At 34.4% G+C, this 26,474-nt stretch overlaps 1 protein-coding gene across 1 annotated transcript; it reads left to right on the top strand.

Moving 5' to 3' along the window:
• The first annotated feature begins 1,300 nt into the window (after positions 1-1,300).
• On the top strand, positions 1,301-3,330 carry LOC146899724 (cinnamoyl-CoA reductase CAD2-like). The gene is made up of 6 exons (XM_085737480.1): positions 1,301-1,486; positions 1,589-1,758; positions 1,837-2,028; positions 2,114-2,279; positions 2,380-2,563; positions 3,085-3,330. The coding sequence occupies exons 1-6, from the start codon at positions 1,369-1,371 to the stop codon at positions 3,221-3,223; spliced, it is 969 nt and encodes a 322-aa protein (XP_085593606.1). The 5' UTR covers positions 1,301-1,368; the 3' UTR covers positions 3,224-3,330.
• The last annotated feature ends 23,144 nt before the right edge of the window (positions 3,331-26,474 follow it).

The following is a 26,474-nucleotide window of genomic DNA, read 5'->3' as shown; positions in this document are numbered from 1 at the left end:
CGGAGTCCCGTAAGTAGTCCCTTCTATGGGAGTCATGGTCCTTGAATTTTTTCTGATTTTCTGGGGATGTTTCGGAGCAATCCGATCAAGTAGCCCGAAAACCCGATTTTTGTTAAATAAAATATTGGTTTTTAAAAATAGAAAAAATAATAAAAATATTGAGAATGAATGTGGAAGTGACATGTGGCATAAAAAACCTTACTTTATATATATACTATTGATACTATTGATTGATTGATTGATTGATTGATGTGTAGTTTGTTGAGATATAAAATACTGAGTGCATAAGATCAAAAGTTTGTTGAGATATTTATGTTAAATAAAATAGAAAAAATAATAAAAATATTGAGAATGAATGTGGAAGTGACATGTGGCATAAAAAACCTTACTTTATATATATATATACTATTGATTGATTGATTGATTGATTGATTGATTGATGTGTAGTTTGTTGAGATAAAAAATACTGAGTGCATAAGATCAAAAGTTTGTTGAGATATTTATGTTAAATAAAATAGAAAAAATAATAAAAATATTGAGAATGAATGTGGAAGTGACATGTGGCATAAAAAACCTTACTTTATATATATACTATTGATTGATTGATTGATTGATGTGTAGTTTGTTGAGATAAAAAATATTGAGTGCATAAGATCAAAAGTTTGTTGAGATATTTATGTTAAATAAAATAGAAAAAATAATAAAAATATTGAGAATGAATGTGGAAGTGACATGTGGCATAAAAAACCTTTACTTTATATATATACTATTGATGAATATCAATACAACTCTATTGCAAAACTATTCTATTAAATGAATAAATTGAGTGTAATATTTTAATGACACACAATTTTCTTATTGAATAATTAATATTAATTTGACCAAATTAAATTATTCTTACTATATTGAATAAATTATATAACGAAATATATCAATATATTAATTATCAATTAACCAAATTAATTTTTACTATATTGACCAAATTATACCAAATTAATTATACCAAATTAATTTTTACTATATTGAATCTATACTTTAGGTAAAAAAATATTTTATTAACCAAATAAATTTAATTTATATATTTTGCAATATTTCTAAAATCACAATTTTTCTATTATTTTATTAACCAAATAAATTTAATTTATATATCTTTATTTTGAATCTATACTTTAGGTAAAAAATTATTTTATTAACCAAATAATCAAAATTTAACCATATATGTACTTGAGACATATCCATAGACTATCCTTTTTTTTAAGAGGCAGCATATACTAGTTATTATTTAATATAAATTGTGAGTATTAATTTCTTAATACAAGAGAGTCAAGGACAATCCAAAACTTGTGAAGGAATAGGAGAAAGAAGATAATGAGTGGAGAAGGAAAGGTGGTGTGTGTGACAGGTGCTAATGGTTTTATTGCTTCATGGATTGTTAAGTTTCTCCTTCAACGTGGTTACACTGTCCGAGCCACGGTCCGTGACCCAAGTATGTGCTTCTTTCTCCTTATATAAATTCATCAGCACAACACTCTTGTCCTTTATGTTTCAGCTATTTGGTTTCACTTATGAATGATTGGTGTGCAAGCAGGTAATCCTAAAAAGGTTGACCACTTGCTTAAACTTGATGGTGCAAAGGAGAGGTTGAAACTCTTTAAGGCAGATCTTTTGGAAGAAGGTTCCTTTGACTCTATTGTTGAGGGTTGTGACGGTGTTTTCCACACTGCCTCACCTGTTCGTTTTGTCATAAACGATCCACAGGTTCATTCCATTTTACTATTTATAAATAGTTGAATGTGTGTATATATGCACTAATAACTAATGATTTCTTGATTTTAGGCTGAGATGATTGATCCAGCAGTGAAGGGAACTCTTAACGTTCTTAAATCATGTGCAAAATCACCTTCTGTCAAAAGAGTTGTATTTACTTCTTCTATTGTTGCACTTGCATTTGATACAACACCAAAAGCTCCCGGAACAATACTTGATGAGACATGGTTCTCAAATCCTGATTTCTGTAAGGAATCAAAGGTTAGTAATTTTTTCCTACGTGAGACATTTCTTATAAATTAACACTAACAGCAACATTCTTAACTATTTTTATTTGTGTTTTCAGCTATGGTACGCACTTTCAAAGACTTTGGCTGAGGCTGCTGCCTGGGAATTTGTAAGAGAAAATAACATTGACATGGTTGCTATTCACCCAGGTACGGTGTTAGGACCTCTCTTACATCCAGACCAAGTTAATGGAAGTGTTCAGCTAGTTTTGAATATTATAAATGGTAAGTTTTCTTACTTGAAAATAATTACACTTGTTGTCATGCCTAACTGAGTGCCAATACTGTTGCATAATAGAATAAGTCTTGGAATTGTTTGATACAGGTCAACCATTTCCAAATAAAGCTGTTGGATGGTGCAATGTGAAAGATGTTGCTGAAGCTCATATAAATGCATATGAGATTGCTTCAGCCAGTGGAAGATATTTGTTGGCAGAGAGAGTGGCGCACTATTCAGAACTCGCTAGTATTTTGCATGATATGTACCCATCTTTAAAAATATCAGACAAGTAAGTTCAATTTCTATACCTCCAAGAATGCAATTTAACACACCTAGCCCTTGAAACAAACTAGGTAGAGCATAGTTAAGACTTAAACAAACTTTCTAAACGCTTAGTTTAATTTTGATGCGATGTCAACAAATCACAACCAATTATATTTGTGACTTTAAAGGTAGTTATTAAAAAGTAGTTCTAACTTGTTTATCTCCTTGAGAAGTGACTTACATCATCCTCTATGTTTTGATTTTTGCTCTCAGTGATGATTCTATTTGGGTTACACTAACCCTAAGAAGATTTATAAATGCTTTTGTGCTCTCAATTTAATTGGTTAATTTTTTTTGGGTTAATTATGTTTCTAGTCCCTATAAAATAGACACTCTCTACAAGGTCGCTAAAAATGCTATTAAAATTAAGTAGGGACTAAACTTACAAGGTCGCTATTTTATAGGGACTAGAAACATAATTAACCCATTTTTTTTTAATCTTTTTTTATCTTTTACTAACATAGACACTCTCTACAACTTTATCAGGTGTGATGGCGATGGGCCATATTTGTCAGAGATTTCCAAGGAAAAGGCTAAGAGCTTAGGAACCGAGTTTACTCCTTTGGAAGTCAGCCTCAAGGAGACTGTGGAAAGCTTCAAGGAGAAAGGGATTGTCAACTTTTAATCTGCCGTGATACATCCTCAAATATAAGTAATTTTTAGAACAAAAAAAATAAAATAGAAGAAATTTTGATCCGATAATTATTTTTTAGACCTAAGGATAAGGAGTGTCCTCGTGAGTTTAGCTCAGTTGGTAGGGACAATGCATAATATATATATATGTATATATATATATATATATATATATATATATATATATATATATATATATATATATATATATATATATATATATATGGGTTATGTTACAAGCCACCCTTTGGTGGTGTCTTTTATCAAGTCACACCTTAAGGTGTGATTTTCACTTTTTAGTTATAACTTTGCTAAAAGACACCTTCATAAAAGTAAATTGGTGTCTTTTCGCAAATACTCATAGAGTAACTTGATAAAAGACACCTTCATAAAAGGTGTCTTCTATCATAACCCATATATATATATATATATACAAAAAAATATGATACAATCTATTAGCTAAAGGAAAGACCTATATTAGCTCGACTGTATGCACCTTCAAGTCTATTTTAGTAATGTTCAACCCGAAGACTATGTCTGCAATAATGCATCTGCATCATTTCCTGCTTTATCTGTCAATGTTAAATATCCAATTTCAGATTCCTTATCATATACTAATGTGTCTCCATCTCATTGTGCTTCTTCTTTATCGCTTGATTCACACATTGAGCCAACAACCTATGATGAAGCAAGCAAGCACACTTGTTGGCAACAGGCAATGCAAGATGAGCTTACAACTCTTGAAAATACTAGCACTTGCAAACTGGTGGATTTACCACCCAACATCAAACACATATGTAACACCCTAATTCCCACATTTTATATTTATAATCAAAACGCATTGAAAATAAAGAAACACACAAGGGTGTCACACATCTTCTAAAAATTCAAAAAAAAAAACACTTCATTTAAATTAAAAATGTAGCAGCGGAATAAATTTTTCAAAACATCAAAGTAATTGTCATATCATTTGTATCAACATCAAAACTGAATTCAAAGACGAATTCTAAAACCTAATCTAAAATGAAATAAATCCCGAATCCCTAGTGTCACAGATCATGGCATCGACTCGATAAAGACTCCCAAAAGCGATAAGTAAACGAGTAGGCTCCACAGCCATCCTCAGAGACTCACTGCTACTAAACTTCTTCTTCATGCAAATCTACACCACAAGGGTGTAGGCGCCCAACTCGCCACTAGAGAGTGAGAATATATTCAACATAAGAAATGCATAAATAGATGACTCGTCTAGATGAGTCCATCTTTGCTCCATTTGTCTTTGCTCCATTTACCCCATTTACCATCTTGGATGTGTGACACGTGGCAAAATAATATCCAACGGTTGAAATATAAAAAAACAACAATAAATAAACACACATGTGATTGTTTTTAGAAACACAATCTTTGTATCTTTTATTCACAAAAAAAAACTATGTATCTTTTTCTCGGAATTGCAATTATACATCAAATTAATCATCCACTGTAACGTCCTATTTCTATTAAAGCGATAAAACACGCGAATATAACAAATATTCAAAAAATATACGCTACGTCTAACACAAAATCCAAAATCCAAACATACATGTGTGTGTATATATATACATATATATATATATATATATATATAAATATCTCAACAGTCGCAGCGGATACAAATCAAATAACTCCAACATATACATGCCATGGTCAAATACAACCTCAACTAAAAATCCTCCAAGTCCGATAAGTGGACAACATCAACAAGATAAACAGAATCAACAAGACATAAAAGACTCTATGACCTAATCAGAGCCTAAAACTATGACTCCAGACGATAACGGAGAAAGCTCCCGCTATCAAGCACTCACCACAAAACAACTACTCCTGCACAGCGTCTACCCATCCATACAGACAGGTAGGCGGCAAAAACCACTGGGGGTAAGCTTTACATTAATCATAATCAACAAAACAAACATAAGCATTTAAGGATTCATGCATATCACATATATACAACCACCCCTCCTAGAATACTAGCATCACATGATTATTATCCCCCATCCCATACATCTCAAGCTATCACGATATTAACATAGCATAACAAGCATATTCAATCTCTAAACGAGTCTTTTACATAAGCTCATCATTTATCAACAGCAATCAATGAAGAATTACTCACCTTATTTCTCATTTAGCATACTTAACTTAACAAGTAAAATTCATCATTTCAAGTTATAAGTAAGCAATCATCATTATCAAAGAAATCACCACATCATATGTATATACATATACAATTCTCACCTCATCATTATTATCAAATAATTATCATCAAATTGATTCACCAAGTGTATAAGCACAAACAAGTAAGGCATGCAATTAGAGCATAGCTCAATTATTTACAACCATCAACAAAGTCCACCAATGTACATATACACCAATCCACATAGATCACGACTTTCAACAAATTGCACAAATTCATCAAGTCACATATTCACTTATGACATAATTCATCAAATAGTTTGCATGAACAATTAACTTCCATATATCCAGTCATACAACCAATCCAAGTATAACAAGCAAGCACTCATCAAACACACTTACCACCAACAAACATCATTTACATATCACAACAAGATAACATTCCAATATGCAATGCGCCTATACTCGACACATATATGCATGTGGTACCAAATCTCCTCAAGGTCGTCACCCATGATGCAACAAAAACATCATATGTAAGAGAACACATCCTCTCTTACAAATCACCTATGTAAAAGTACACCTCCTCTTTTACATTTCACATATGACTCAATATGATTAGAGAAATGATATTTTAACAACCTCTTTTTGACAACTTTTGGACAACTTTCTCTCTCATACTCACATGATATTGCTATCCTCTTTCTTCCTTTTTCTCTCTCCATTGTTTTTGACCAATAAGAAGTGAGAAAAACAAGGTTGTCAACAAAGTTGTCATCAAATGGATGTCAAAATATCATTATTCATATGATTATGATGCATGGACATACAACAACGACCCGATAATGCACAACTTCACCACCACAACGACAATGTAAAAGTACACCTCCAATTACATTGACTATCTCAACAACATTTGCATTATCAAGTATATATGTCCACACATTCAAAAATCACAATTCACATAAGAGTCATCATCACACACATCAACATCAACTTACCAAATATCATAACAATTCCATATACTCTTCATAAACCAAGTAAAATGGATCAACACATCATTTCATGATAACATCAAATTCAATCGTCCACAATCATCCATATCATCAACTAATCATATAAAACCATTCCTGAAAGATTTATAAGGTAATTGGTTTAAAAGAACCATTTTCAACCAAGTTCGTCTATCGGTATCTCATTTTCAAAATAATTGAAGTATTGAACCAAAACCAAACAAACAAGATCCAATGCCTCAACTAAGTATTCCCCTAGGCTACATATAAGTACATTAGGGTATACCATGGCGTTTCACCGGCTAAATACGATGAAAGCATGAAAATCACAAAGTTTGTGTCATTTATCACTTTTGCAAAATAATTCCATTTTCAAAGCAAAACAAGTTAAGACTTGATGAAACCAATCCCAACCATTTTAGAAATCATATAAGTACAAACATAGGCCTCTTATAAGCTATCAAGCATTAGTTCAAAGTCCCACTAAGGTTCTTTTGAGAAAATCCTAAGTTCGTCTCATAATTACTCAATTCAATGTAAAGCAACACAAGAACTCATTAGACCCCTTAAACAAAGTTATTTCTTTCATAAAAACAACCCTAGATGATTAGGATAAAGTTCCTACACTTAGGAATAGGTTTGGACACAATTTGATTGAAGAAAAATGCATTTTAAAAGTTTCTGGTCAGGCAAAATCGTAGTATGATTTTTCTCCATCGTAGTACGATTTTTCTAGTGCGAAAACACTCCAAAAACTGGTCAAAATCGTAGTACGATGCCAAAAATCGTAGTACGATGGCTGCCTGACAGACATCATCAGATTTTCCAATTTTCACGTTTTCGCGCGTAAAATCCAAACCGTTAACCCGTTTTCGATGCCGTTTTCGCCTACGCGCTCCTGCACTTAGCTCTATCATAATATACAGAAAAATTCAAGTTTCAACCACCCCAAAAACGATTTCCAGAACCTCACATAATCACTTATTTGCAAAACGCTTAAACACCGTCATTTCACACGAAAAACTCGTTTTCTCCCAAACGACTCGACTAACACAATCACAACATGAAAACAGAAATTCTACCAAGTCCAATTCATCCAACAACATCAAAAACTCAGTCAACAACCTCATATTTCAAAGTTCATTTTGGTCCTTCACATGAACAACTTAGCACAAACTTCACCAATTCAAACAACAACTTCACAAAATGGGATACCAATGGTATAAATCAACAACAACAAATCTCATCACCAATTCATCAATTCATGATACTCAATGCATCAATTCATCAACAACACATGTTAAAACAACAACAACAACATTTGAACATGAATTCATCATCAATCTAACAACCACAACATTATTCATCATCAATTTCATACAAAAACTCATCATGTTCATATATACCCATTTTGACATACAAATTCAACAACAACACAATTATCATTCAATTCATGCATATAATCATATCATCAAAATTAAGCACGAATTTCTACATCTAAAATCAAATTAACCACTTAACCACAATTATGCAAAGAATTAGGGTAGAAATTAAACTACTAGATTATGATTAAAGACTAACCCCCTTACCTTAATTCTTCACAATCACCAACTAAGGCTTCACTTTAGCTCCCAAAGCTTGAATCTCTAGCCTCCTCTAGCCCTCTCTAGATCTTCCTCTTCAAACCCTTATCTTCTCTCTATCTCTATCTCTTCTCAATTGTGAAAATGTTGGTAAAAACCCTATTTCTCTACAAACTAGAGTTTATATAGGTTCCACCTAATTGGGCTCAACTCACAATGCTTTAATGGGCCTAACCCATTTCTATTCTAACCCAAAATGTTACTACTCACTTAACGGTAAAATGTAATACTAACGGTCACCTACTGGTAATAAAATAATTTACTACAACTCCCTAGCACTTAGTAAAATAACAACTCTCACTAGGCACTAAAAATAATCCTCAACGAAATTACTAAATTACCCTTACTCACAAAATGACCAAAATACCCCTGAGTCCAAAATGACTAAAATACCCTTCTAACACCGAATTCTACAATTCCCGACCAAAAATACACACAGAGGCAAATAATCACATAAGAGCACATATAACACACATAAATAAATAACAAAATAAATCTAGCGAAAAATCGGGTTGTTACATCCACCATTTTCCAAAAACCATAATCATCAACCCATCTTTTTCTCGGAATTGCATTTTCCTCTGTTCTTTTTTCTTGTTATTTTCGTAATCAAAGTTTCAGTCATCAACCTACAAAGCCACCGATAGAGAAATAAAAAAACGGCTGGTGGAAGATTGTGATCTTTTTTGAACCAATTGAAATACAAAACCTATTAAAAAAAACATTGTAAATCAAAAGTCAAAAACAGAAATAGGAGTTAACAGGTAAGAAATAAAAAATAAGAAGTATAACAGGTATAGGGTTAAAATAATTCGAAGACGTTGTCGTTGTGATAGCGGCCACGATGGGCTAATTTGGAACGACGACTACGATTGGTTGATTCGTGACGGTGGTGGTGAAGGGCTGATTCATGACGATAATAACGACAGTGGTACGAAGAGATGGCGGTGATGAAGTGATTACCGGTGAGCGGCGGCAAGATGGTGGTGAAGGGAAGGGAAGGTGAAGGAAAAGTGAACAGTAGGCTAGGGATTTTGTTTTATTACCTATCTTTCCCTTTTTAATTTTAACCATTGGATATTATTTTAACACGTGTCACACATTCATGGAGGTAAATGGGATAAATGGAGCAAAGGCAAATGGAGCAAAGATGGACTCTGTATAGATTCAGATAAAAGAACTTTTCAATTACATTTAGGCATGTATACATCAGAGTCAAATAATAGTCACATTTAAACATATACATTCATTTAACAAAACCAATAGGAATCAATCAACATCTTATAATGACATGTAAGCATAAACAATATTTAAGAGTATTGAATAGACATTTAGCAAAATATAGACTATTCACACATAATCATATAGAAGCATATAATTGAATATCACGTCTTTAAATATTTACACATCTTTAAATAACACATCTTTTAATCACACATCGTCAAATAGACTTCACGTCTTTTAATCACACATATTCAAATAAACTTGCAGTTATGTATGCAATGTCCCTAACTCGACTCTATATGTATGTGGTACCGGTTTTGGATATCAGAGGTATGTTACTGATTGATCCCCCATCATTAAATCACATCTTTAAATACCATGAATGCATGAACACCAAGTAATAACTCAACATATGAACATTTTTATATGGCGCGACAATTACACATCTTTAAATCACACATCTTCGGATAGCATATCTTTATATAACACATATTTAAATCAAACATCTTTAAATCACACATTTTCAAATAAACTTGCAGTTATGTATGCAATATCCCTAACTCGACTCTATATGCATGTGGTACCGATTTTGGATATCAGAGGTATGTTACTGATTGATCACCCATCTTTAAATCAAACTGACCATGAATGCATGAAAACCAACTAATAACTCAACATATGCACATTTTTATATGACTTGACTTAGATAACACAACTTTAAATCACACATCTTCAGATAGCACATCTTTATATAACACATCTTTAAATCAAACATCTTCAAATATCACATCTTTAAATCACACATTTTCAAATATCACATCTTTATACAACACATCTTTAAATCACACATCTTCAAATAACACATCATTTGCACATCATCAAATAATTCACAAATTACACTTAGTCAAATAATTCACACTTCGTCAAATAATTCATCAATTAAACTTCGTTAAATAACTAATCAACTATACATCGTTAAAAGACACATCATTAAATAATTCTTCCAAAAATAATATACATAAAATGTTCAATATTTAAATTTAAGTTATTGAACCAAAACAATTATAACTGATTTATCTCACCAACACTAGGCCAAATATCACTTTTGCCACTCAGCAGCTCAGTCAGTTTCTCTTTTCACCTACAAAAAAACACTATGTTGTAGGTACTAGAATCTTAAGATACTGATGGGATAAATCCGCAAGTGCACGGTTTACCGATGTAGTAATAAAAAGAGTATCGTTCTGACAGTGAGTTATGAATTCAATTAACTTTCAACACGTAAGCAATTCAGTCAAATCGTATCACATCACAAACATAATATTCAAAACCTTGTAGAATACAATATATCAACTCAATCTACATTAGTAAAACAAATATCTTTACAATACACAAGAACCAAAATCTTCACAAACGCAATGTCACAATTCAATTCCAAAATAGTCACAACACATATAGTCACCAATAACCATTTCCATAAGAATATCATCATCTCACACAACTATACTTATTCACCAAATACAAATCATCATCAATTTTTATGCATATGGACTCTGTCCTAAGACCTATATGAATGTGGTACCACACCTATCATCACCAAGTTGCCAGAGATATGTTACTGAACTTTTCATCACCAAATTGCCAGATATATGTTACTGGACTTTTCATCACCAATTCATCACCATTTTTCCTAGACTCAATTCTAGTATGCATGCATGGGGACCAATTCGTCAAGTAAATACACATCATTCACATCATCAATAAATCACATATTAATGCAAGACTCTCCCTAATTATGCACAACATCACGACAAAAACAAGAACATCACCATAGATAAATGTCGCCACTTTCATCACCAAATATAAATATACATCATTATATCATCACCATAATTTAAATAATCATCACATTTACCATCATCGTAATTAAACGTCACAATTTTCATCACCAAATAAAAATATACGTCACCATTATCATCATCATAATTTAAATAAACATCACCATCCTCATCATCCTTATAAAATGGATATCGTCATTTCTCATCGTATTTATTTATATACATTTATATAAAATCAATTGTCATCACTCTTCGTCACAGCCATAGGATTCCTCATCACTACTCTCTATCAACCTAATTATATCACCACATTATCTCCTCATTAAGCACGACTGTTCCTACGTCAACATCCCTCTATTCTATTTTTATTACTCATTTTACGGACATGCTCTATTCTCTCGTCTATCATAAGCTCTCTAGATACTTTATTATGATAGCATACCCTATTCATCATTCTTAGTGTTTAAGATGTTTACTTCCCCGTCAACATTCCTTATAATGTCTCCCATCTATACAACTAGGTTTTACCTCACCCTCGTCATAAACTCTTTCATACTTACTCTCATTGTTAACACGACTTTATATCTTATTACTTTGTCTCACATTCATTGTCATCTATAACATCGACCAGTCTCCTAAACTTAACGTCACTCTGATTTTAAGTTATCATCTCACCTGATCATTACTTTCGACTTCAGCAATTTCCCTCACTAATTTATGGATTTATTCTCTCAAAACTGGTAGTTATTATTATCGTCAAACATTATAACTTTTACCTCTTATCTTCTTTCCTATTCATCTTGCTCTCTCCTAATTGATCCTAGTATTGTTCACCACTATTATCATTCTTATTATCCTTCGTTACTTAATTCACAATTCCCTGCCTTTTTTTACATATCATCTTAAAGACTCACTCATCGTCTACGATCATCTAATTCAACTACACTATATTCTTTATTCATTTTTACACCTTATACGTTCATATCTCACATTCGTCTTAAGTACTTTAATTACCTTGACCCTCTCACTCTCCAACTTGGCAATATTCCTAATTACATCATCATTCATTATCATACTCTGGTCATCATGGTCATCATAATATCACTTACAATGAAACTACTACACAACCCCACAGTTAAGATAATAATACACTAAAGATGAAGAGGTTCTCCCCCTGACCTCTTATCTCTCCCCTCGTTGTCCTAAGATACTCCTTAAGAGCGCCATCTATAACACAAGCTGGAATCATCAGTACTTAGTCATCTAAAGAATATTATCAATGCTTATTCTTCTCAAATTATCATCTCATACATCACATAACATCATATTCATATCAATCATTAAATAAGTCATCAATCTAAATAGTTGCGGGAAATCAAAACATGAACACACACAAAATTTATCATTGACATCAAATACCACATATTTACATAATTTAAATCAAGCAATACCTTAATAATGTTTCTAAATCCTCTTTTAACCTCACACTTCTAAATTTGCACATTAATTTAATTATTCTCTCAAGGGGCTGCAACCATCGCGGCAAGCCCCAAATCAACTTTGGCAAATACGACTTCCCGTTCGTCTCAGTTAATTTACACTCATGATCTCGAACTCTTCTCCCTCACCCCATACCTGGATTGAAGCTTTCGCACAAAACCCATCATCAGCAACGAATCCATCAAGTTCCGCGTGACTGTCTCTCCTTCTCACCAGCGTAGTGACTTATGAAACAAGTGAATCAGTGTTGTAATCGGGCATCAGTCTCGCTCTCTTATATCTATTTTGACACGGTAGCAATTAGATCTCCCTATACTTGATATACATTCATCAGGTGTCTCACGATCACAATTCTTCTCAATTAATACAGCATTGTTTCTCTAATGTGAATTAGGCTTCTGGTGCTAAATTGATTCTTCATTGAATGTACATATACCAGCGGTTTGGGTCTAGTAGGTTATTGGATAAATAGGGTTTATCGTTCTGTGAGCGGCCGTATTTTCCACTTTTTTTTGTGCTTCCTAACCTTGTTTCTAGAGTAAATAGGCAATTACCCCCCTGAAATTGTAAGTTTCGTCAATTACCCCCCTGACGTTAACAAAATTTTAATTACCCCCTGAAATTGTACAACGTTATTCAATTTACCCCCTCCGTCAAATTTTTCTGTTAATCAACATGACGTTTTGCAAATACCCCCCTAAAGTTTTGAACTTATGTGCAAAATATCCCCAAACTTGAAAATTTATATTTTTCTTCATTCAAAAGATAGTAAAGGCAAATAATTAACGATTAACTTTAATACTTTAAACTCTGTAAACCCCCTAAATACTAATTCATGATCACATGCCTCATCATTCTCCTCATTGTTAACATCTTGATCACCAATAGCTTCTTCATTCAAATCAAAGGATATTGAGCACTTATGTGAAGGTGCCATTCAAATGTCCTCAACATGTACTTCACTGTTCCCAATTCTCTCATTCTCTTGTTTCTCAAATCCATCTGACATATTCATTAACAACTACTTGTTCTATATTTGTTGTTTGCAAATTATGTTTTCAAGTTTGAAACAGATAGTAAAATGAACAAAAAGTTGTTAAAATGAACAAGAATTAAAACTGATGAGAACAGGCTGTAAGATGTCTACAACATGTACAATTATTTAGCTTTAAAACTTTTAAAATATAGGTACTGAAATGCTAGAATGGCATGGTAATAAAGGAACATTGTGTGATTATGAATTTAGTATTCAGGGGGTTTATAGAGTTTAAAGTATTAAAGTTAATTGTTAATTGTTTGCCTTTAATATCTTCTGAATCAAGGATAGAAAAAAAATATAAATTTTCAAGTTCGGGGGGTATTTTGCATATAAGTGCAAAACTTCAGGGGGGTATTTGCAAAACTTCATGTTGATTAACAGAAAAATTTGACGGAGGGGGTAAATTGATTAACGTTGTGTAATTTCAGGGGGGTAATTGAAGTTTTGTTAACGTCAGGGGGGTAATTGACGAAACTTACAATTTCAGGGGGGTAATTGACTATTTTCTCCTTGTTTCTATCATAACCATGTCTCCTATTTATTTGAGAACTTATGTTCTTAACCCCATAAAATGACCTACTAACAAATTGTGTTGCGTCCACTTATTTTCGTTTTTTTTTTATTTCTTCCATTTAAAACATATTTTTGATGTATGCCATTATATTATTTTATAATATATTTCATGACCAAAGTTATAATAATATATTCCAAACAATTATATTCTAAGACTAATATATTTTTTTTAAAAATAAAATAAATATATTTAATATCAATAATTAATAAGTTAGATAATTTAGTAAGACAAACACGTAAAAGCTAACACACAAAAAATTATCACCCCACAAAAGAAAGCACATATACTAATAGTTTACCGCCGTATCACTAACATATAATAATGATAAATTTGGGGCGTTACAAGATACCTGACAAATAAACAGCGCTGACGTTGTCACAGTAGACTAGAGTAGCTTTTGTGATCGGACACTGAAGTTCTAATAGTAAGTTTCAAAGCCAATATGATTCAGCAACAACATTAGCAACACCACGATACTCTGCTTCAGCACTAGAACGGGATAAGATTGGTTGTCTTTTTGTTGACCGAGACACCAAGTTATCCCCAAGATAGACACAATACTCAGAAGTGGATCTCCTAGTATCTGGACACCCTCCCAGTCCGCATTAGTATAAGTGGTGAGTAAATTAACTAGGGAAGGAGAGATATGTAGGTCGTGGGTGGATGTACCCTTAATGTACCTAATAATCCGCTTCAAGGAAGTCATGTGTTGTGTTCGTGGATCATGCATAAAAAGACACGCTTGTTGGATAGCATAAGTAATATCAGGCCTAGTGAAAGTTAAATATTGCAATGCACCTGCAAGACTTCGATACTCAATGGGAGCATGATATGGATTTCATGATACTCCACTTAGCTTTGCTTTAATGTCCACCGGTGTGGAAATTGGTTTGCAAGATGACATGACAACTCTCTCAATGATTTCTTCGGCATATTTATGTTGTGATGGAAATATGCCACCTGAATGTCTAGTAACAGAAATACCCAAAAAATAGCTAAAAGGACCCAAGTCATTCATGGCAAATTCAGAATTGAGTTTAGACATGATGGAGTCACGAAGAGTATCAGATGAAGCAGTGAGAATGATGTCATCTAAATATAGAAGAATGTATGTTGTGTCGTTGCAATGGTGATAGATGAATAAGGAATGATCACATAGACTATGTGTAAAACCAATGTAGCAACAAATTTTGTGAAGCGTTGGTACCAGGCACGAGGAGATTGTTTAAGATCGTACAAGGACTTCTTCAGCAAGCATACAAAACCAGGGTGTTGAGGATTACGAAAATCGGGAGGTTGATGCATTAGGTAGTTTCACTGATATTACCATGTAAAAAAGCATTTTTGACATCTAATTGATGTAGACACCATGATTTTGAGATAGCAATACTAAGAACCGTTCGTATGGTTCCTGGTTTTACCACCGGGCTAAAAGTTTCACCACAGTTCACGCCAGTTTGTTGGTTTGAACCATTTTCCACCAAGCGAGCTTTGTATCTTTCAAAAGAACCGTCTGATTTTTTCTTGTGCCTGAAAATCCACAAACTTCGAATCACATTAGCATTAGCGGGACGTGTTACTAAATCCCACGTCTTATTTTCAATAAGATCATCATATTCATCTTTCATAGCCATTTTCCAGTTATGATCTTGTAATGCATTAATAGGATTGGTAAATAATGAAGAAATGATGGGTGATGTAGGGTGTGGAGGTTAAAAAGTTGTCGTGGTTTAAATATGCCATGTTGAGCTCGGGTAGGTCATTTGAGGAGATAATGGAGGGTGCTATAGAATTAATAGATTTAGGTGTAGTAAACGGAAAAGACGTGATAGAAGAGGGGGTCGGTTGAATGTTTTTGGGATTTGTGGCATTATTTGGAGTTTGATGAGATGTTGGTGGGGTATTTAAGGATGAGACGGAGTTGTTAGTCTGAGGTGCAATTATGCTTGGTGGTGAGTGATATGTAGTAGTGAGAGGTAGCTGGTTATTTGTTGTTAATGCAGGTGATAAAGAAAGATGAAGAATAATGTGGAAGTCTCTAAAAGACTAAAGAATAATATAGAAGTCTCTAGGGAATAATAAGGAAGCTACTAGACACTACTAAATAAGCACTAGGGAAGTCTTAACTTTTCTAAATCCTTCTAGTCTTATCTATTAGAGTATCCATATCTCTAGACTTTTCTTTGTTTCTAGATATTTCTAGTTTGTAATGTAGAGCTTTTCTAGAGTAGTATAAATAAGGCTCACCACCAAGTGTTTAGGCACATTCAGATACTCAAACATTGAAGCATTCGAATAATATAAACTTTTCTTTGAGAATATTAGAGAGTTTTTCTATTTTCTCTACTTTTCCTTTTAACCCTGAGCCAGATTTGGTGTCAGAGTTGGTTACGATACCTCAGAGTTGAGTTTATGCAAAAAAATCAACGAAAAGTGAGTTTTCAAGTGAGCAAGGAGTTGCCTTTGAAAAACTTCACTTGGCGGCCATTTTGTTCGCGAAACTAACACCTTCATTTAGTTTGAGCGAAGAAATCAACGGAAAGTGAGTTTTCAAGTGAGAGCAAGGAGTTGCTTTCTCAAAACTTCACTTTGCGGCCATTTGTTCGCGAAGCTAACAACACCAACAAAACAACCACACACCGCCACAATCTTCACCCCAAAAAAAAATCATCTACCACCATTGTCAAAATGCCACCTAGAAGACAAAACGAAATATCTTTTCATGAAATTGAAATGGAAGAAATGAGGCGACAGATTCAACTACTCTAGGAAACTGTCAACGCCCAACAAGCATTATTGGAAGCACAACGAAGAAGAAATGATGATGATGCCTTTGGTAGTGACTCTTCATCTTCCAGAAGTTTTCGCTCACATCAACGTCAAACTCGGATGAGTTATATAAAAGTAGACATTCCAAATTTTGAAGGGAATCTACAATCGGATGATTTTCTGGATTGGCTACACATTATTGAACGTTTATTTAAATATAAGGAGGTTCCGGAGGAGCAAAAGGTAAAGATCGTTGCTGCCAAGCTGAAGAAACAGGCTTCAATTTGGTGGGAAAATGTTAAAAAAGGGAAAAGCAAGATCAAGACATGGGAGAAAATGTGTCAGAAATTAACCCGTAAGTATTTACCTTCTCATTATTATCAAGACAATTTTACTCAACATCAATTACCCAAAAAATCTTCATACCGACATTTTTCCTCCACAAAAAATCAAATTGACTATCATAAACCACTAACACATCAACCTATTTTCTCATTTAAACCCCATCATAACACAATCATAGAAAGAAATACCAAAATACCTAAATGTTTCATGTGTCAAGGGTATGGACACATAACCTTAGATTGTCCAAATCGTACATCCATCACCATGATTAATAGGGAGATACATGAAATTTTTGAAGAAGAAAAACAAGTTACTCATGAATTGTTTGAAAACGAGACGATGGGTGAACCAGTATACGATGAGGAATATGTTGATGTTGACTTTCGTGACGTGTTTAAAGAAGAAGGAAACAACAATCAAATATATGATGTTGAACATGATCCTAATGATATCCATGAAGTTTTTGAAAAGGATGATGAGGATGAACCAATATATGACGAAGAATATGTTCTTGCTGAATATGGTGAATCTTTGGAGGTTAAAAAAAGCTTTCAAACAGCAACAACCAAAGAAGAACTATGGCTAGGACATGACATCTTCTACACTCATTGCACCTCGCAAGACATGGCTAGTAATGACATCATCAATATCAGAAGATGTGAAAATGTTCCATCAAACTACATAGTAGAAAAATTAAAGTCCCATCCGATTGAGCACCAAGGTCCATACAATCTACATTGGCTCGAGAAGGATAATGAGGTAAGAGTATCTCAACACTACATTGTCTCATTTTCCATTGACAAATATTATAAAGAAAATTTATGTGGTGATGTTATTCCTATGGATACTTTCCACATTCATCTTCGAAGGCCTTGGAAATTTGATCGTCGTGCAATATGCGATGGTTATGCCAACACCTACACTTTCGTGAAGGATGTGATTAAAATCAAGTTGGCACATCTACCACTCAATGAATTCAATGAAGGAAAAGAGGAATTTAAGCTACTTGAACTTTTAGTTACAAAGGAACTATTCATGGATAAAACAAAGCTATACATGCCTCGTCCAATTCCTAAGCCACCCTGGAAGATGTTACTATTGATTTTTCGCTTGGAGTACTTTGGACTCGAAAACTGAAGGATTCTAAAATGGTAGTCGAAGAAAGAAATATTGCCTTGAGGACGAAGAAGAAATTCCTGACTCAAGGACGAGTCTCTTCCTACCTGGAGAGAATGATAGAGAATGATGAAGAATATTGTGGAAGTCTCTAGAACACTAAAGAATAATATAGAAGTCTCTAAAATAATAGGGAATAATAAGGAAGCTACTAGACACTACTAAATAAGCACTAGGGAAGTCTTAAATTTTCTAGATCTTCTAGTCTTATGTACTAGAGTATCCATATCTCTAAACTTTTCTTTGTTTCTAGATATTTCTAGTTTTTAATGTAGAGCCTTCCTAGAGTAGTATAAATAAGGCTCACTACCAAGTGTTTAGGCATATTCAGATACTCAAGCATACTCAAGCATTGAAGCATTCGAATAATATAAACTTTTCTTTGAGAATATTAGAGAGTTTCTCTATTTTCTCTACTTTTCCTTTTAACCCTGAGCCAGTAGGGATTGTGTCATATGGAAAAGGTTCGTCGCTTTTATTCGAAAAATCATAGCACGAGACACCAGAGCTTGAGATGTAGAGAAAGGAAACACATTTTCATCGAAAATGACATGTCTAGAAATAAATATTTTGTGACTAGTCATATCAAGACACTTATATCCGCGATGATTAGAAGGATATCCTCAAAAAACACAAGGGGTTTACCATGGTTGAAGTTTGTTTCTAGTGGAGGAGGGGATTAATGGAAAACACAGACACCCAAAAACTTTAAGATGAGAATATGAGGGAAATTTCTGATAAAGAATTGTAGTCAATGTTTGGAGTGCTAACTTTTTGTTTGGAAGAATATGTAACAAATAAGTAGCCATTTGAAGTGCGTGATGCCCAAAAGAGGGGGGTAGAGTGGCAGGTGCGAGAAGGGTACGTATGATATTGTTGATAGTGCGAATTTTTCTTTCAGCTTTTCCATTATGAGGTGAAGTGTGTTGACAAGAAAACCTGAAACTCATACCATTTTGCTCGCAAAATTTATGAAAATAAGAGTTGTCGAACTCTTTACCGTTATCACATTGAAAACATTTGATATCTCTTTCAAATTGTGTTTTAATGTGATTACGAAATTTGAGAAAAATGGAGTAAGCTTGAGATTTGTTTGTACTTGGAAAAGTCCATAGAAAATTCGTAAATCATCAAGAAACAAAATATAGTAATGATTTCCACTGGAACTTAGAGTTGCAGATGTCCAAAGATCACTATGCACAATATTAAAGGGCAATAAAGTTTAAGATAAAGACTCATAAAATGGAAGTTTTACTTGTTTTCCAAGTTGACATGACCGACAAATAAAATTGTTCTGAGACTTATCAAAGACAATAAAATTATTTCGATGAAGAGAATTCAAAATAGATGCTCTCGTATGTCCTAAACGATTGTGCCACAAATTATTGGATAAAGCGACGAAAGTGGCAGGGGAAATGCTTTGATTGGGTGGTCTTGAAGTATGAGGATAAAGTTCATCCGAGCTATTACATCTCATTAACAGTATCCCTGTTTGAAAATCCTTCACAAAAAAACCAAAGGGATCAAATTCAACAGTAAATTCATTATCAATGGTAAATTTGCGCACATAGATAAAGTGTTTGATTAATTTAGGTGCATGTAGGACATTTTTCAAGGCTAGAGGAGTATGGGAATTAGTTAGTAATGTATTGCCACGACCAATAACTGAAATATTATGACCACTACCGACAATAATATGATTACTAATATTGGAATAAGACGTGAGATTACCTCTGTTTGCTGTCATGTGAGATGTAGGTCTTGTGTCCATGTACCACTTCTCATCAGGAGGAGTAATAGACAGAGTGTGCATTGCAGCCTAAATACCTGTTGGTGTGTGTGATGGTTGTGCTGAAGCGACATGTGCTTGTTGTGGTCTATGCCCAAGAATGCCTGGTTAACAGTTCAGAGCAGCTGCTTGCTGCCAATTTCCAGCTGTAGGGTATTGACATGAAGGAGTGACACATGGAGGATATGCCTAAGGTGGATATGGACATTGTTGTAGTGAGGGTTGATTCCACGTCCCGTGTTCCTGATGGTGTGATCGGCCACCTCGACCACCACCTTGACCTCGATTCCTTCCACCACAGTTGATGTTATTGGAACTGCCACGGCTGCCGCGACCACCTGAGTTGTTGTTTCTGTTAGGGCGGTTCACGCGCATGTGAGGAGCAGAGGGAGTGACATGATTATTGTTTTCCTGAAAAGCCATGAAAGCAGAGTTATCAGTCACATGTCGTGTGTGTTTAGCCAGTGTCGTCTCTTCTAGGACAGCCATAAAATTAGCCTTGTAAAAAGAAGGTAAGGTATCAGAATGACGAAGTTAAGAGCCAACAGTAGCATAAGCATCAGAGAGGCCGGAAACAAGTTGAAGTTCCATGGGTTACATTGAAACAGGTGCACCAACATTAAATAACTGGTCAGAGAGGGATTTGATGTGTTGGCAATAAGAGGATGCGACTGGGAATTGTTCCATGGTTACCCTGGAAAATTCTTGTTCAAGATAGAGGGCACGAGAGTTTTTGTTATCAAAGAAAATGTCAAAAAGGCGGTCCCAGGCTAGTTTTGCGGTAGAGTTACATTCAATTATGGTATGGAGAAGGTCAACATAGATGGTTCCATAGATCCATTGCAAAACAATAGCATCAAGGAATTTCCGTAGGGATGGGTCAGTTTCTTTGAGAGGTGGGAGGAAGAATGGTCATCGGTAATGGAAGGGGGGAGGATGTGGTCAAGGACCTCATAGGCTTGAGCATGAATTTTGAACAACGCAGACCAAGTATTGTATTGACTCTTTTCAATATCAAGGGTTATTTTGATAAAATTGGTGATATTGGTGACAGTAAGAGCAAGATGAATGGAGGGAGTGTTGGTTTTGACAACCGGAGGTTCGGTTGTGGTTGTTTTTGGTGTTTTTGTTGGAGAAGTGGGAGCAGACTCGGACATAATTGTGTTTTGGTTAGATGCTCGAAAGAAAACAAGAGGAAGGGAGGGAGACTGGCAGCGCGCCTAGGTTTTAGAAGAGGGAGGAGAAATTAGGGTTGCCAAGGGAGAGAGACTCGTGATACCATAATAGAATTCTGTCTCATATGTTTCATTATGCTGTAATGTGTATTTATTCAATGATATTAACTTGAGGCATAAAGTATCTTGGACATCAAGTATCTTTAACTTGGTCCTCAATTATCTCTAAATAATATCTAATAATTTATACGATGAATATTTTATATTCTAATAATATCTAATAATTTATACAATGAATATTTTATATTCTAATAGTGATTGTTACCAGATCTTCCTTTTGCTATGTTGTTTCTAACTTTCTCTGTTTCACAGTTCTTGTGAGGTTGAGTGTTTTCTGGCAAATGCTTCAAGTTTGGCGTGGGTTTATAGTTTATGACCTAAATAACACTCCTTAAGGATTGCTTCGACTATTCTGCATATGCATAACAATATAATAATGAAAACAATTTACTTTTGATTATGTATTTATGATATGATGATTGTATTGTTTTGAACTGAAGATGTTATCTTAAGTTGCATGATTTTCCCCCATAATCTACAGCAGAGGAAGACGAGCACATGTCAAACTTAGTAAATCATGTATTGCTGCTCATCCTTTTGTTCTATTATGTTTTCAGGAGGCCGAAGAAAAGAACGAAGAGTTAAATTCTAGTGTGGTATCAAAGTCTGGGAAACAGCATGTATAGCCTGTTGATCCTGATCCACATGAGGAGAAGTTATTGCAGGTAAATTTGAATGTCTTTAATGACCATTGGTATTCCAATAAAATTGTGTGTTTTTATTATGCACAAAATTTAAAAATTTCTCCTAGGATTCTTGCAGAAGATAATTAACTATATGCAGTGACCATTGTTGCGGTTGTCACTTAAGAACTTATGTTTAAATTGTAGATCCAACAGTATAACATAAGTAAGGGTAGATATATACAGTATACTCCTTACTCTTATTAGTTTATATGTTAGGTTTTCTCTCAAAGTTTTCACATCTCACTCAGAGATAATTAGTGTTACCTTTCCACACCTCCTTCAAAGAAAAATTCTTCTACATTAAGCTTTTTTCTAGCTAGTTGCATTCTAATTGGTTGTATCTATTCCTTGTCCCCACACTAGAACAAAATTAGGGCATCAATTATTTAATTTTAGCCGAATGTTTCAAATCAGGTTTAATAGTATTCCTTGTTCCACGTTGTGAATCAACTATGGCTTTTTTCTTGTGTTTGTGAATGGAGTGAGAGGAAGAAGAGCAAGATTTTTGGGCTTGACAGTAGCGGAGACGACATACATGTGGGTCATCTAACTATAATTTTGAGAACTCTGCTCTTACCCCAACAAAAAACGCTAGCTCCCAACTGAAATGACCAAAATACCCCTGCGTGAGTACTAAAAGACGGTTCATCTGGTTTCTCAGCTGAAGCAACTGATTTTGATGGTCCTCAAAGTTGTTATTGGGAGTGTTATGAAGCTGCCTGTGACATTATTCGATATCCTTTTCCAATTTGTTACAATGCTCATTGCTCCACATCGAGATATCATATGCACACAACTCAATTAGGTCAAATAGAATGATCATTGTACATGTACCAGCAATCAGTTATCATGTCTCTAAAGTCAATTTTATGGCTCCAAAAGTTTTCATAATGAAAGCTTCGACGAGAAAAATGGGAACACACCACTTGAGTTATATCCAACAAGATGGGGGGTAATTATCTGATGGGGAGCTACAAGATTTTTGAGCCTCACACCAGGAAAACTATTAAACCATGTATTATTTGTCAGAGCTCTGGCTAATATTTCATCAACCGCAAGTGGTGTGCCTAGACTTCTAAACTAGATGAAAGGATAACCATCAGCCGATATATCAAATAATCTAGAATCAAGGTCAACTTGTCTAAAACCATTAATTAACCAATTCGAACGAGTACTACGACCTCTTTTCTCACTTGCATCCAAAATATAATTGAAATCACCATAAATACACCAAAGGGCATTCATTTGACAAGACAATTGACAACGAAAATCATACGTAACTTGTCTATGTCCCCCATTAGGGTACATGTAACATCCCAGACTATAATTGAAATCACCATAAATACACCAAAGGGCATTCATTTGACAAGACAATTGACAACGAAAATCCCACGTAGCTTGTCTATGTCCCCCATTAGGGTACATGTAACATCCCAGACTGCTTTCAGGATTGCCGAAAGACCCCAAAAATCACGTCTATGTCCCCCATTAGGGTACATGTAACATCCCAGACTATAATTGAAATCACCATAAATACACCAAAGGGCATTCATTTGACAAGACAATTGACAACGAAAATCCCACGTAGCTTGTCTATGTCCCCCATTAGGGTACATGTAACATCCCAGACTGCTTTCAGGATTGCCGAAAGACCCCAAAAATCACGTCTATGTCCCCCATTAGGGTACATGTAACATCCCAGACTATAATTGAAATCACCATAAATACACCAAAGGGCATTCATTTGACAAGACAATTGACAACGAAAATCCCACGTAGCTTGTCTATGTCCCCCATTAGGGTACATGTAACATCCCAGACTGCTTTCAGGATTGCCGAAAGACCCCAAAAATCACCACAAGTCTTTTCAGCGTGTTTTGTCCTCACTCGCACGTTTACGGGAAACTTCCCGGTAGGTCACCCATCCCAAAATTGCTCCAAGTCAAGCACGCTTAACTGTGGAGTTCTTATGGAATGAGCTACCTAAAAGAAGATGCATCTTGTTGATTTAAATAGTACCAAACAATTCTTATAAGTCTTCCTTCAACCATGCAGTCTCATACCTGCATGGCCTCAGGATCCCTCTCATTCTGATGTGATTCAGTTTTGCCTAAGAGCATGTCAGGAGCCGGACCACTCCCTGCCCTCATCAGCCTCGGGCGTTACATGCCCAACAAGCGAAGGCGTTACATGCCCACCAGCTTCTGCTTGGTTCGTCCTCGAACCACATCGTACTGGGAGAGCATTTTAATCCAAGACATTACTTCAAAAATATTCTTTAATCCAAGACATTACTTAAAAAAATATTCTTTATAAAATATCAGTATATTTTTATTTCATTCTAAAAAGATTAAAATCTTTAATTACACTGAAAATAATAAACTTCAAGAATTATTTTAAATTATAATTTAAGAAAACCCAAATTTATTCACCGCGCGAGTGCAAACTAAACATCATTCTTTCTTCAAATCTTCAAACTCATCAATACCTAAAATGTTGGTTGTAAGGGGTCAGTATTCCTAAACCACAAAAAATACAATCATAAAGGCATAAAGGCACAAGATAAGAAGAATAATAAAACACTCACCACATAAAAGTCAAAAGCTCAATACAAATACAAGTAATTAAAATATGAACTTTATGCAAATGATGCATGAGATGCAACTAGACCATGATCCGGATATCGCCCCAATTGGCACAAGAATAAATCGCCCTTTCGACACCAGAGTAAATCGTCCCATTTGACACAAGAGTAAATCACCCTTATTGGCAACCTATGACAAAACTACATGTCATGCCATGCATGTTATGCATTCTTTAAAAATCATCACCATTTTTACAACATCAACTAAAATATTCAAACTTTCTTTCAAACTATTCATCACATTCATCAACACATCTATTCTCGAGAAAACAAGTTATTAAAAACAATAATGCCATGATATGCCACAAAAGATGAGACTTTTTCACATCACATATGAAATGCCACAAAATTATTTTCCATCTCTTTATTTATATTAAAGTTTTCTCCTTTTATTAGGACAAGGGTTCTACTACCAACTTAGCCTATGAGATTATGACTAGATGATTGTACGGAATACCGCCCTTACCTTTGAGTGATTTTCCTTCGACAAAAGACGTCCCTAAGGTTGATTCTGAACCGAACGCACGAACAAGTCTCTAGGTTCTTATGAATTTGCAGCAAGATGAAGTAGTTGAATAAGAAGATAGGTGCTCATAACGGTATGGTTGGACGTGAATGATCTTTGGTGGAGAATAGGTTTAATAATATATATATATATATATATATATATATATATATATATATGTGTGTGTGTGTGTGTGTGTGTGTGTGTGTGTGTGTTTTTTTTTTCTCTCTTTTGCTGATTGGTTTGGAGGCGTAGAATTTTCTAAAGGTGGGAGCAGGCTCGGCCTTGGGGTTCGCAAGCAGCTCAACCAAGCCGGGCCTCCAAAAGCTACGGGCCTCAAAAAAATAATTAAGTCTAATATTCATACCCCACTTGAATAAAAAAAAAATTATGTTACTTCTTTTTCTTTCTTCGTTACACGTTTGCGTTTTTTCTAGACTCTAATTCTTCTTTTTGGACATAAATCTGATGCTATCAAACCACCCCTAATTTGTATAATCACCTAATCAGTCGATTTGGAAAACTATTTCATTACAAGAATCACAACAATCATATTTTTTCCGCTCCAACCACTCGTTTTTCCCTTTCCCACAACGGAGGAGTGACAAATCCAAACGGCAACGTTAGGTAAATTTCACATTTCTTTCACTTAATTTTTTTTATTACGTTTCAGGTTTATAAGTTTTTCTGATTCTGATTTTTTAACGAAGCTTAGCTATAAAAAATTGCGTTTTTATTTTATTAGGGGCCTATTTTAAAAAGAGAGTCGAGCCTCCTATTTTATAGGAACGGCCCTAGGTGGGAGTGATTCTAAATAAGATGTTGATAAAGGAGAGGATTTGCGAGAGTCGTCTTACGTTAGCAAAGCGTTTAAAAAGGTTTTTTTTTTTTTTTTTTGACGTTTAAAAAGGAATTGGGATGCACTGATGAGGTATTATTAATGGTAGTTTCGTGACTTGTCTCGACCAATAAGGACCAATAAGGTTGGAAATAAAAATAGTAAAGGAGCGGTTTCAATAGGCAATAAA

This window comes from Medicago sativa, chromosome 8 (assembly GCF_051527215.1).
Source record: "Medicago sativa cultivar Bolivia chromosome 8, Bolivia_mono, whole genome shotgun sequence".
Classification (NCBI taxonomy): Eukaryota; Viridiplantae; Streptophyta; class Magnoliopsida; order Fabales; family Fabaceae; genus Medicago; species Medicago sativa.
The sequence above is the reverse complement of the archived record's forward strand: the minus strand, read 5'-3'. Positions and strand labels throughout refer to the sequence as shown.